At 48.9% G+C, this 11,345-nt stretch overlaps 1 protein-coding gene across 4 annotated transcripts in view; it reads left to right on the plus strand.

Moving 5' to 3' along the window:
- The window catches only part of LOC143669116 (phosphatase and actin regulator 1), a 323,677-nt gene extending 319,311 nt beyond the window's left edge, over positions 1–4,366 (plus strand). For all 4 annotated transcript variants that reach the window (XM_077143694.1, XM_077143695.1, XM_077143693.1 and 1 more), the window contains 3 exons: positions 757–897; positions 3,163–3,239; positions 4,291–4,366. In XM_077143694.1, coding sequence (XP_076999809.1) covers positions 757–897; positions 3,163–3,239; positions 4,291–4,306 — 234 coding nt within the window. In that variant the 3' untranslated portion in view covers positions 4,307–4,366. The remainder of the gene's footprint in view (positions 1–756; positions 898–3,162; positions 3,240–4,290) is intronic.
- The last annotated feature ends 6,979 nt before the right edge of the window (positions 4,367–11,345 follow it).

Here is an 11,345-nt window from a genome sequence, read left to right on the forward strand (position 1 = left end):
AAAGAGAGAGCAATTGTGCTACTCCAAAAGCAATAAACCTGGTGATAGAAAGAGATACTAGAAATGACAGCCTTGTGTCGTGACGTTACAAAGGAACGGTGCTAGCTGGTCACATCAGGAGATGGTTAAATAAATATGCATTCTCCTTTTATCTGTTCCCATTCCTTCACCACATGGCCTACCCCGAATTTTCCTTGCTCTGCACGCGGCTCAGCATTTGTGGATTGACATTACATTTAAAGACCATAAGTAGGTCCCCTGAGTCTGTACACTGTTTGCAATATTCTTTTATTTTTTCCTGTATAAAACACACAACCTATTACAAACCCATCTTGCAGAGAGTACTAAATTTGGCCCCCTAGTGTGAAATCATAAATCCCACCTAAGACAAAATCTCTCCATACCGGATGGAAGAAGTAGGACAGATGCAGGAGAATACACAATGGACACACAAACACACACACACACACACACACACACACCAATAGACAAGCTTTTAAAGATCAAGACATCCCAGTATTATTAAGAAGGAGCCAGGCTGGCTGGCCATCCCTAGCAGCCTGGAGGAATCTCAGGATAATAAAGCTCTTTTTTTAGAGTCCTGAAAGAAATTCCAAGTCTGGGCCTTCCCTGGCCCTGCCACATCCATCGGCTTCCCTGGACCTCACTCTCCATCCCTCTAAGTTCCCGGATGGAACCACATGCTCTAAACCTGCCCGGCTGACCGGCCCCATCTCTTCCCCGCCCTCCCTGCAGCTCAGCCAAAGGCCCACGGTGGAAGAGCTTCGGGAAAGGAAGATTCTCATCCGCTTCAGCGACTACGTGGAAGTGGCTGACGCTCAGGACTATGACCGAAGGGCAGACAAGCCATGGACCCGCCTCACCGCGGCCGACAAAGTAAGCGGAGCCAGGGGAGGGGTGGAAGGGGGCTGCCGGGACGGATGGGGAAGCGGGGGGCGGTTCTCTCGCCTGGGTCGGCCCCTCTTAGATTGCATTTCTCGCTTGCCGCCTGGGAGCCTGTGATGAGTCCAGCGGCAGGGCATTAGTCACAGCCTCGGGAATTTGAGTGCAGACTGCCAGCTGCGGGGCCAGCGGTGCTGCTTCCCAGAGTCCTTGCTCCAGGGGCTCCGGACAGTGAACGGGGAGGTTACTTGGATTTATTCTTCCACTGCTCGCAGGATGCACAGAACAGACAGATGAGCTTGCGGCCACTTTACAGGAGGAGGAAAGGCAGCCCTGGGGAGCTATGGCTGGAAAAATGGAATAGTCGTTGTGTACAGCAGGTTAAGCACGCAAGGCTCTGGGCTCCCAGCTGATTCCTAGAGTCCTCTGTGGAGCACGCCCAAAGGGGGGTTCGAAAAACCATGAGAAGGCCGAGTCATGATGTTCACAGTTCTGGTAACCAAAGAGGAGAGGGAAAGAGAGGGCACCCATCACAGAAATGCAGTGAAATGTACCTCCCCTGTCAATTTGGAAAGAAAAAAAAAGAGAGAGGATCTGAAATTGTTTTGCAAGAAATGCAGTGATGGGGCAGTGCGACGGTAGCTCAGTGGCAGGATTCTCACCTGCCATGCCGGAGACCTGGGTTCAATTTCCCGGTGCCTGCCCATGCAAAAAAAAAAAATAGAAATGCAGTGATGGCAAATGGTGAATCATTCTTATCAGTTAAACCAAATATTAGAACGAACCTCTGCTGGGTAATCCTTTTGTCATCCTAGTCCAGTGATCGTGAGAAACTAAGGCTATGGGACTTTTTGTAAATGCAGTCTAGCATAACGATTGTGTCAAACATATGAGGGAATGTGGGGTGTCTGGGGTGCTCCAGGAGCCTTCCCCTAAAGAGTTCCTCATGGTTGCCCATGGGATTACTGGGCAGCACAGGTCATGTTTACCCACCCTAAAGTGAATACCTTTACCACCTGGATCATCACCAAGGAATTCCCAGAAATAACACGCCACAGGAAGCTCACTGCTGGCCAAAGGCAGACAGACTTTCTCCCAGAAATGGCCTCCCCTGGGTAGGTCAACGCGGAGATCTCAGTAAACCGAAAAGCAAGGTTTCCTCTGTCCACAATGCAACCCCAGCAACTGCACCACCATGCAGAAGAGAGAAAGGCACATCCAGTCTTTAGCCCCTGTCTACATGCGAATGGAGGAGGAGGCTTTGTCTTTTGTTTTTCTTTTGCTCACCCTCTCATTGCAGTGTTCTTATTTACCATGTGTGAGAGTGTTAGCAAATGTCAAAGGAAAGAACAAGTCTTTTCCGCAGGCACCATGCTAAATGCCATTGCAGGCGTGACAGTCTCCAGTTCTTTCCAGGTTCCTGGAACAGAAGAACAGGAAGCCGTGTGCCCTGAGGCTGAAACCCAGGCACTCAAGCCTTGTCTGGTGTATCCTAAAACCAAGGGCACTTCCTCCTCCTGGAGGAGCCACTCTGCTCCTAGCGCAAGATTTTTCAGTCCTCAAACCCTTGATGTCTTGATCAAAGCAAATGTCAACCACAGAGCTATGCAAAAGGGCATAAAATTTCTGTCCCTCCTACTTGCCTACTTGCTCACCCTCTCCCTTTGCCCTCGGATTACCCAGCCCTCCTCTGCATCTATAGGGTTATTTTCAGATATTGGAGGTTATCCGAAACCTATCCCGTACCCATGATGGTGAAATATATCCTCAGAGTTGGCCAGGTTGTAAAAGAGGCAAGCCTGCAAAAATCCCCTTCTCATTGTTGGGGAATTGGCCCACCCTTTTAGGAGAAACCCTTTAGAGGCACCTACAGCTAAGGGTGTTTCCCTAAGGATAACGAGAGGTCTGTGCTTTAACCTGCAGTGGGGCCCTTGGAGTGTGGCTGTGATTTATCTGGGTAGGTGGACATGCATTATCGATGCTTAGATGGAACATCTCTGAAGAGAGGAATAAAAATGCACTTTGGGTAGTATCTTGTGGTTTGCGATTTAGATCTAGGGGAGGTAGGTTCTTAGTAGATGCTGAAGGACTTCTTAGTGGTTTTTTTTTTGTTTTTTTTTTTTAATTCTCCTAGCGGAGGAATCCATTTTACACTCCTGTATGGTTTTGTTTAAGAAAAATAATGCCGTTAGGGAAATGAAAAATGAGTTGCTTTCCATCTCCTCCTTCTGCGTATTTATGGGTGTCTCTTTGTTCCAGGCTGCCATTCGCAAGGAGCTCAATGAGTTTAAAAGTACTGAAATGGAAGTTCATGAATTGAGTAGACATTTAACAAGGTTGGTAATGAGGGTTTTTTTTTGTTTGTTTGTTTTGTTTTGCTTTGCCTTTTGCCCCGCCAGTAGCCGATAAACAATGTTTACTCCCAGCTAAATCACGCTAGCCCCTTCTGGACCACACGTGGTGTGATGGGTGCAATGCGGAAGAAGATAAATGAAAAGGTCAATGTGTAATTTATACTTTAGATTTCTGAAATTGGCTGCATAATGTTTATCAGGGAAGGACCATCAAAGCCACAGACGAAAAGAAGTTTTCTGAAGACCATGGGTTTTTTGTCTTCATTTTTATCATATTCCCCATTTTAACCGCTTTCAAATACCCTCACAGCATGATGTCCCCTCACCACCATCCGTGACCAAACAGAAACTCTCCCCAAACAGGAACTCTGTGTCCATAAGGCATTAATCCCCGCATGAAAGCTTTTAATTCATCCCAACTATAGTTCTGATAAGTGCCCAAATTGCAAGTAACCCCAGAGTGGGTTTTTAGGGGACCTTAGCTAGGGGGAAAAGTTAGAGCTAGTCAGCAGAGGGCAAACCTGCACCAAACACCACTTCAGATGCTACCCTTCCAAGGTGGGTGCACGTCTGTTATTGCACATCACTCTATCAGACAGTCCTTGGTGATGTTGGGAGAAACTGAGGCACAGAGCAGTCCAAGCGCTGATAAAAGGTCTCCCGGCTAGTGAAGTGACACAGCCATCGACTTCCTTCTCATGACCATCACCCGTAGTGCACGTTTAGAGAAAGGAGACCTCCTGGGTGCCTGGTTCCTGAGTAGTTGGTTTCTCTACCTTGTGTCCAGGCTGACAGCGTGGGCTGAGCCCCCCCCCCCCCCCCCAGGAGCTCCCGGGTAATCCAGACCCAAAGGTGAATTCAGTGGAACTCATACTCAAGGGAGTTCATGTGGGGATGTGCTTTTGGTTTGGAGATTTGAGCCTCCCTGTTGCTGTCAAGAATAAAAGACCTAAGGCTGAAAGGGTGAACTGTCAAGCCCCACCCCTCTGGCAGCTCCCCAATTACAAAGATGTCATTCTTTTTTTTTTCCCAGGTTTCACCGACCTTAACCATCGAATCCTTCTTGAGTGCTATGCTGTCTTCAAAACATAAATTTATAAGAACCATAAGTGCTGGTATTTATTCACTTCCCCATTACTATGTAAATCTTCTGAACTGCCTTTTTTTAAAAAAAAAGAAGAAGAAGAAGAAAAATTAAAGGAAACACAATCAGGATTATCTTTGTGAAAACATGGTGGTCCCCACTCCGTGGCCAGAGCTGCCGCCAGGACTTCGGGCGCTGAGAGCCATCGTGACCCCCCACCCCCACGCCCCAGCGGGGCCAAGGACACAGGCTGGGTCCTGACTGGAGACTTCCTGGCGCACAGAACTGACCTCCTCCTCTCCGTCCAGGCCTGCCAGCCATCTCGTCTCCAGCGAACCTGTTCCTTGCAAGTGCTTCACCTGAGTCCAAAGAAAGCTGCGGTGCTGGGTTTGTCCTGGGGACGGCAGCGCAGAGCAAGGCATCTTTTCAGCCCTCTAGACTTGGCCACATGCACTCGCTCCAAACGTGGGCATCTGGTTGGGGAGCACCTTAGAAGGATGACGCTGAGGGGAGCCCTGATCTCAGGGGCTCTTGTCCCGGTCTCCCTTCACCATCATCCATAGGGCAGTCAAAAAGGAAGAGTGCTTTCCTGGGTGAGTGTGTACTTGACCTTTGGGTGCTGGAGCGCGTGTGCTGGGGGAAGGGAAGGCTAGGATGGAGCAGCCCGTTCCGCCCTGTAGGTGAATCTGAGCTAGCTGCCTTCCAAGGAGCTTTGGTTTAGAAGGGGGAAGCTGTCATCTTCTGTTCAAGTGAATCAGCCCATCTATGGTAGGAAAGCTGAGTGTCACAGGTGTGCTTAGACATACACACACAGAGCCACTGTAAGGTTTTCGCAGTGCAGACCTGCAAGTGAGCACAGGGCCAGAGCTAGGGCTAAGGGCTGGGCTAAAAATACTCGGCTTGGCTAATAGTGTTCTCACTTTTCCTTGTACGCCCAATGCTGGTGATGGTGTATCTTGGAAGTTCACGGCTTCTCAGTATAGGGCCAAGGCAGGAAGGCCAGAAATCATTCCTAAAAAGCCTGGCTTTCCCGTCACGAGTGGCCTGGCCCCCTAGAGCCCCTGGAAGGCCTTCCATTCTCCTGACTTTGCACTGAAGAGCTGCAGTGGAGAAGTCTCAGAGTTTGGCTTCACACCAGAATCACACCAGCCATGCCTGCCCATGGGGTACCTCCTGTTCCTTCCTCCCTTGCAGTGTCGGGAGATGAGTGTTCAATTGTCCTACTCAGGTGGGACCACAGGGAGACAGAGGGGTGCCAGGGCAGGGTGTGCAGTGAGGGTAAGGACAATTCCTAAACCCTAACAGGTAGGAGATCCGCCCCCTGCCCAAAGGCGGTTTCTTTTTAACTTCCCAGCAGAGCTAGTGGACCTGGGCCACACAGCCCTGCTCCTGCAGTGGTTTTGCAGTCACCACAACCATTGTAGGTGGTGGCTTACTCTCCCTCTGTCACACATGCCCAGATTCAACAGTGTGCCAGCTCAGCCTTCACAAGAGGTAAGCAGCCGCCACCTAGAAGCGTTCGGGAAGCGAGTTACTCTGGGGAGGTGCAGCCATAAACGAGGCCATTCAATTCTCTGCAGGCATTAACTGCTCCCATGGCCAACGTTAAACCCAGGAGCTGTGCGCTTTTTTTTTTGGAGCGTTCAGGGCAGTTCTTTAAGGCAGTGTCCCCTCCCAGCCGCTGGGAAGCTGCCACCGTGCCACCTGGAGGGGTCGCTCCACTGCCCTGCCTCCGAGGGAGAAGGCCGCTACCAGATTGATTGTCTTTGAATGTTGACTCTGAGGAGTTAAACTGCCTTGGGGGAGGGTGGAGGGGAGGAGATATCATTCAGGGAAAATGTGGTCCAGAACTTTAATGTGGCTGTAAATGCAGCCTTCCCAAAAGGCTTACTGACATTTGAATGTGCAAAGCGTCTGACAAAAGAATTTGGGGGCTCTTTCATTTAACTTGTCTCCCGGGGGCGCCCGCTCCAGGAGGAGGCGCCTGCTTTGCCAGCTTGGAGTCCCGAGCGTCCTCTTAACCAGTGCCATCCTTCAGGCAGCAGGCAGCAGGCAGCACCCTGGCACGGCGGCCAGGCCTTCCAGCAACAGCTTCTCTGCTGGTCTTGGTTCCTGGGCCCTTCAGATCCCCCCCCCCCCCCCCCCGCCCCGGGAACATGAATTTCCCTGCAGGCAGCCAGCCAGCAGCCCTGGGTTTTGCCCAAAGTGCCCTCTTGTTCCAATCCACTTGATGCTCGGAGGAAATTGAGCACACTATACCGCTGTCTTCCTGCAGAGCGCCCTTTACCAGAAATCCTCTGCATGGAATCGGGAGTGTGCCCCTCTCACGCCACTAAGAGTTCGCCCGCCATCAGGGAGGGCTCTTTCCAGCCTCTTTTAACAGGCTCACCAACCCCCAAGGACTGCAGAACCGGGCCCTCTGCTGTTTCTGTACTTTGCTAAAACCTGGAGAACTTTCTAGAAATCCATTTCAATTTCTCTATCTTTTTTTTTTTTTTTTTGGCCATTATTATGACAACTGAAGCAATCTCTGCAACTTTTAAAGATGGCAAAGTTTGACGTTAATTAGGAAAAAAGAGGAGGGCTGGATGGCTTAAAATATATCCCCTTTCTGAGAAAGCTGCAATTTTCCAGCAAAGCTTTATTTTGTGTGTGCAAGTTCCCAATTGAGCATTTTGTCACTTGGATTAGCATCAGAGGAAAAAGATGACGTGTCTCAAATCAGGTGTTTGTCCAAATTAGACATCACCCCAACCCAAGCCCTCCCCCACACCTTCCAAAATTGCTGGCACATTCCTCTCCGGAGGCCCTCCACCAGCCTTCCCGCCAGCTCAGAGAATCCAAACAATGCGACGTCAACGTGATGACAAGCTCCAGGTTTCTTTTTCTCACGCTTTATGAACGTGTGTCCAGATTTGCCAAATGGGACTCTTGGTGTGTGCTTCGGCGAATGGAATTTCAGGATTTCCTTGCGTCCAGCCAGTGAGCAAAAGTCACCTTAAATGACTTTTCCTTCCCACTTGTCTGTTAAGCCCCAGACCCTTTGCTTTTTCCCAGTTGCTAACCGGGTGTCTGTACATAGTCTGTCCTTGTATAGGAGTGAGTGAGTGTGGTGAGCGTCCGGCCCGTGGCTCTCCCGTGTTATATATAATTTAACAAATGACGACTGTATGGAGAAGACAATGTAAATAGAAAACAACATTAAAACTGGATCTCTATGGCCTACATTTTGTACATACAGAAACTGCATGGTATTTAAATTATTGTTCGTCTCTGAAAATGTATGCAGTTTCTTTAAAAACAACAACAACAAAAAAAAAAGTTAAAAAAAAATCTTTTCTTTGACTCTTGTGCATTTTTATCAAGGTTCAGCAGGAACCACTGAAAATACTTGCATTTTGGCTGGGGAGGTCGGTGCATGAGGTACACACAGGGAAACCTCATGCATCTGATATATTATTGGATAAGGAAGTACCACTGCAGGTCACTTTTGGATACTAACACTTTTTTTCCCCCTAACACTATTTTTGTGTGAAAAATTGCATATATGCAAAATAATGAATTTCAAAGCACACCGCAACAATTAGTTATAAAAGAGATTTCAGAGTTTGGTATGGGTTACAGTTCCACATTTTTAGGCTTTTCCTTCTAGCTACTCCAAGACACTGGAGACTAAAATATCAATATAGTGATTCAGCACTCATACTAATTTGTTAAATGCTATCTTCTGTGTTAAAACTCCTTCTCCCAATCTTTAGGGGTATTGGGGCTATGCCCATTCTAACTTTCTCATGTTGGAAAGGGTGGTCAATAATATGGACAGGGGGATGGAACTAGTTGATGTTCTGGAGAAGCTGGTCCCTCCAGGTTTCTGACCTACGAAACCATCTAGATTGTAGGTTTTTGGACAGTAATCATATTGCATGGAACCTCTGTAGAGTCTCAGAATCTCAGGATTGATTTCGGTTGAGATTGGCAAACCATAATAAATAGCAATATCTAACTGAAGTGTGCATAAGAGTAGCCTCCAGAGTGGCATTTCCACTCCATTTGAACTCTCTCAGCCACTGATACCTTATTTGTTCATTTCTTTTATCCCCTTTGGTCAGGCAGGCATTGTTGATCCTGGCCCATGGTGCCAGGGCCAGACTCATCCCTGAGAATCATATCCCACATTGCCAGGGAGACTTTTATCCCTGGATGTCATGTCCCATGTAGAGGGGAGCCTAACACTTTTATGAGACAGTCACTCACCTCTGCAGCCCTTAATAATGAGGGAATAATGAAAATAAGCTAAACTTTTATTAAATCATGCAGAAGCATCGGCTATCACACAGCCTCAAATTGTAGCAATGCCCTTAAGTAAAATGGCCGTGGTCAACTCTGCTTTTGAATTCTTCTGTCCATCTCCTTTCCCGAGAGGCCTGAATACTTGTCCTCTAAAGCCAAGTACAAGAGCTTTCTCACTTAGCCTTCTGGTAGCTAACTTTTCTGCATTCTAGAGGGGGGAGATGCTGGATTACTATATCCTTGGCTGGGCAGTGCAGGAAAATGTTCCTGGAGAGGAGCCAAGCACGGTGCCACTCAAACTTGACCACAAGCAGGAGTCTCCTGAGGGTCTTGTTAAAATGCAGCTTCTCATTCAGTAGGTCTGGGGTGGGCCTGAGGGGATGCTTTTCTAACAAGTTCCCAGGGGATGAGCTGCTGCTGGGTCAGGGATGGTGCTCTGAGTAGCCAGGGAGCAAAGGAGGGCCCGTCTTCCTTGGCCTGCAGAGCTCTACCTTGGGAATATCCAAGTGGCACCACGTGCTGCTTGCCAGGGCCCCACAGCATGTCTGGAGTATATGCCTAGAACTCTGGCTGGGCAGGTTGAAGGACGCTCTAGCAGAAGTGGCTGCAGCAGAAAGGACGTGACTAAGGTACAAAAAGTGTTTTGGAGTGTTTCCTGCCTTCTGCCCTTTGCTCGCTCCCAGGGCTTTCTGGTTTGAAATACGTCTGATTTGCGGAATTTGATTGTAATTGTCTAGGAGGGCGAAAGGGGCGGAGGGGGGTAAGCTTTCTAGAGCCCCCCAAAAGACTCTGCTTTATAATTACAAGAGGGAAGGTCCCCTATTTTTCAGGAGTTTGGCCATTATCCAATTAAGAGGGAGTCCTTTCCAAAGTCAGTGAAGATTCTGGCTTGGCATTCTCAATAGCGGCAGTGTCACCTTTTCCAGTCTATGCCATCCTGTGACAAAGAAGTGGTGGCTTTGCCTTTACACCCAACTGGACAGCTTGGGTCAAGTCACTTAATTCCCCTGGGCCTTGATTTACTCATCTGGAAAATGGGGACGTTGAATTAGATACCTCAGATCACTCGCTTTCTAGAATTGGGGGGGGCATCTGGATTTTTATAACACCAAGCTTAGTCCTTAGTCCTTAGGAAAGAGTAAGCTCTTAAGTAAACCATGTCGGTCAGGCTCTCGGAGAACAATTTAACTGATATGTTGTCCCTTGCCACCCCTCCCTGCAGTGGACTGGCCTCCTGGAGAGTTGGTCAGCACCTGGAACCTGCCCAGGTTCCCCATGGCCCCCCATCCTGAAGCCCATCAACCAGGTTACCCTGGGTCCCTCTGCCTCCCCCTTCGACTGGCAAAGGGAACATTTGGTCTCTGTGGTGTCCTACAACACCCCAGTGATAAGAACACCTGCCAAATTAGTTCTAGAATCTATTCCACAGTACTCAGCACTGCTGCTATTTATTTTAGGCCCTCACCTCCCTCCTGGGAGTTTTTCACAGATAAAATAGATAAGGCTAATATCACAGGTCTTGCCCAGAGCCTCATCCCATCAGTCCTGAGGCCAGGGTGCACTCTCCAGATCCGGGCCTGGTTACACAGCTCCTGTGTCGCATCCATGGTCCAACCCCAACCTCCAGAGAATACCCCAGGCCTTCAGCGTGCCTGCCTGGGTGACAGCAGGGCTTTGCCCCCTTCTCCATGCCTGGCTCCACTTGGGGTCCCCAGAGCAGGCCTTCCTGATGCAGGGGCCCTGGAGCTCTGCAAAGGTGGCAGGACAACCAGAATCTAATAAAGGGACTTCCCTGAAAGGAGTCCCAGAGAGGCCTCAAGGGGTGACCTCAGAATTCTCACGAGGAACAGGAGTACTCAAGCAGACAAAGGAAAACAGAAAAAAAAAATAGTGTGAACAACCCAAAATATTTGGGTTGTAGCAGCACATGACCTCCTGCTTCTGAGCACCTGATTCCTATTGTTACCAATGCTAGCAGCTCCCATACAGTAAAGACTGAAGATGCCATTCTCTTGTCCTATTTGTATTTGGGGGGTGAGGAAACTCAAGCCCCAAAACAAAACTTGGGCAGGGATACCCAGATGACAAGAGGCGGAGTGGCCTCCAACCCCAAACACTGTTCCCCCAGGCCAGCCCCATGCCTGCATTGCTTTGCTCCACCTTCTTGGAGTTCATGCATTCACAACTTCCACCCAAGCATCCTAGTCGCTCATCTGAAGTACTGATATTAACTTCAGATACCAAGGACTATCCCTGAGGCCAGGAAAGATGTCCACCTGTCTCCAGCCCTCCCCTGCCGCCGTCTGCCTGGGAGTAGGCTGAGTATTTCCCACCAGAGGGGGCCTCCCCCAACCATCTGACAGTCAGCCAATATTTATGACTTCCTCTAAGGGAAATAATGTTGCACAAGGCACCTGTGCTGCATGGGTCCTACCTACAGCTGTTGGGAAGGAAGAAAACAGCATGCTGCCCAAGGACAGAGAAGGGGACAACATCAGACACTTCATCAGTCACGTGTGTGTCCCTTTCCTAAACACTTTTCTCTGATAAAAAGGGGGGGGGGGGCTGCTTCTTATGTGCCATTAATTGAAAACCATTTTCCCTATTTTATAAATGGAAGCCATGGTCATCAGATATTTCCATGGGGCAGCACCTCAGATGAAGGCAAAGGGCCCTTGGCAGATGAACTAATGAATTTGTTTTCAGAAGACACA

This window comes from Tamandua tetradactyla, chromosome 25 (assembly GCF_023851605.1).
Source record: "Tamandua tetradactyla isolate mTamTet1 chromosome 25, mTamTet1.pri, whole genome shotgun sequence".
In the NCBI taxonomy this organism is placed as follows: Eukaryota; Metazoa; Chordata; class Mammalia; order Pilosa; family Myrmecophagidae; genus Tamandua; species Tamandua tetradactyla.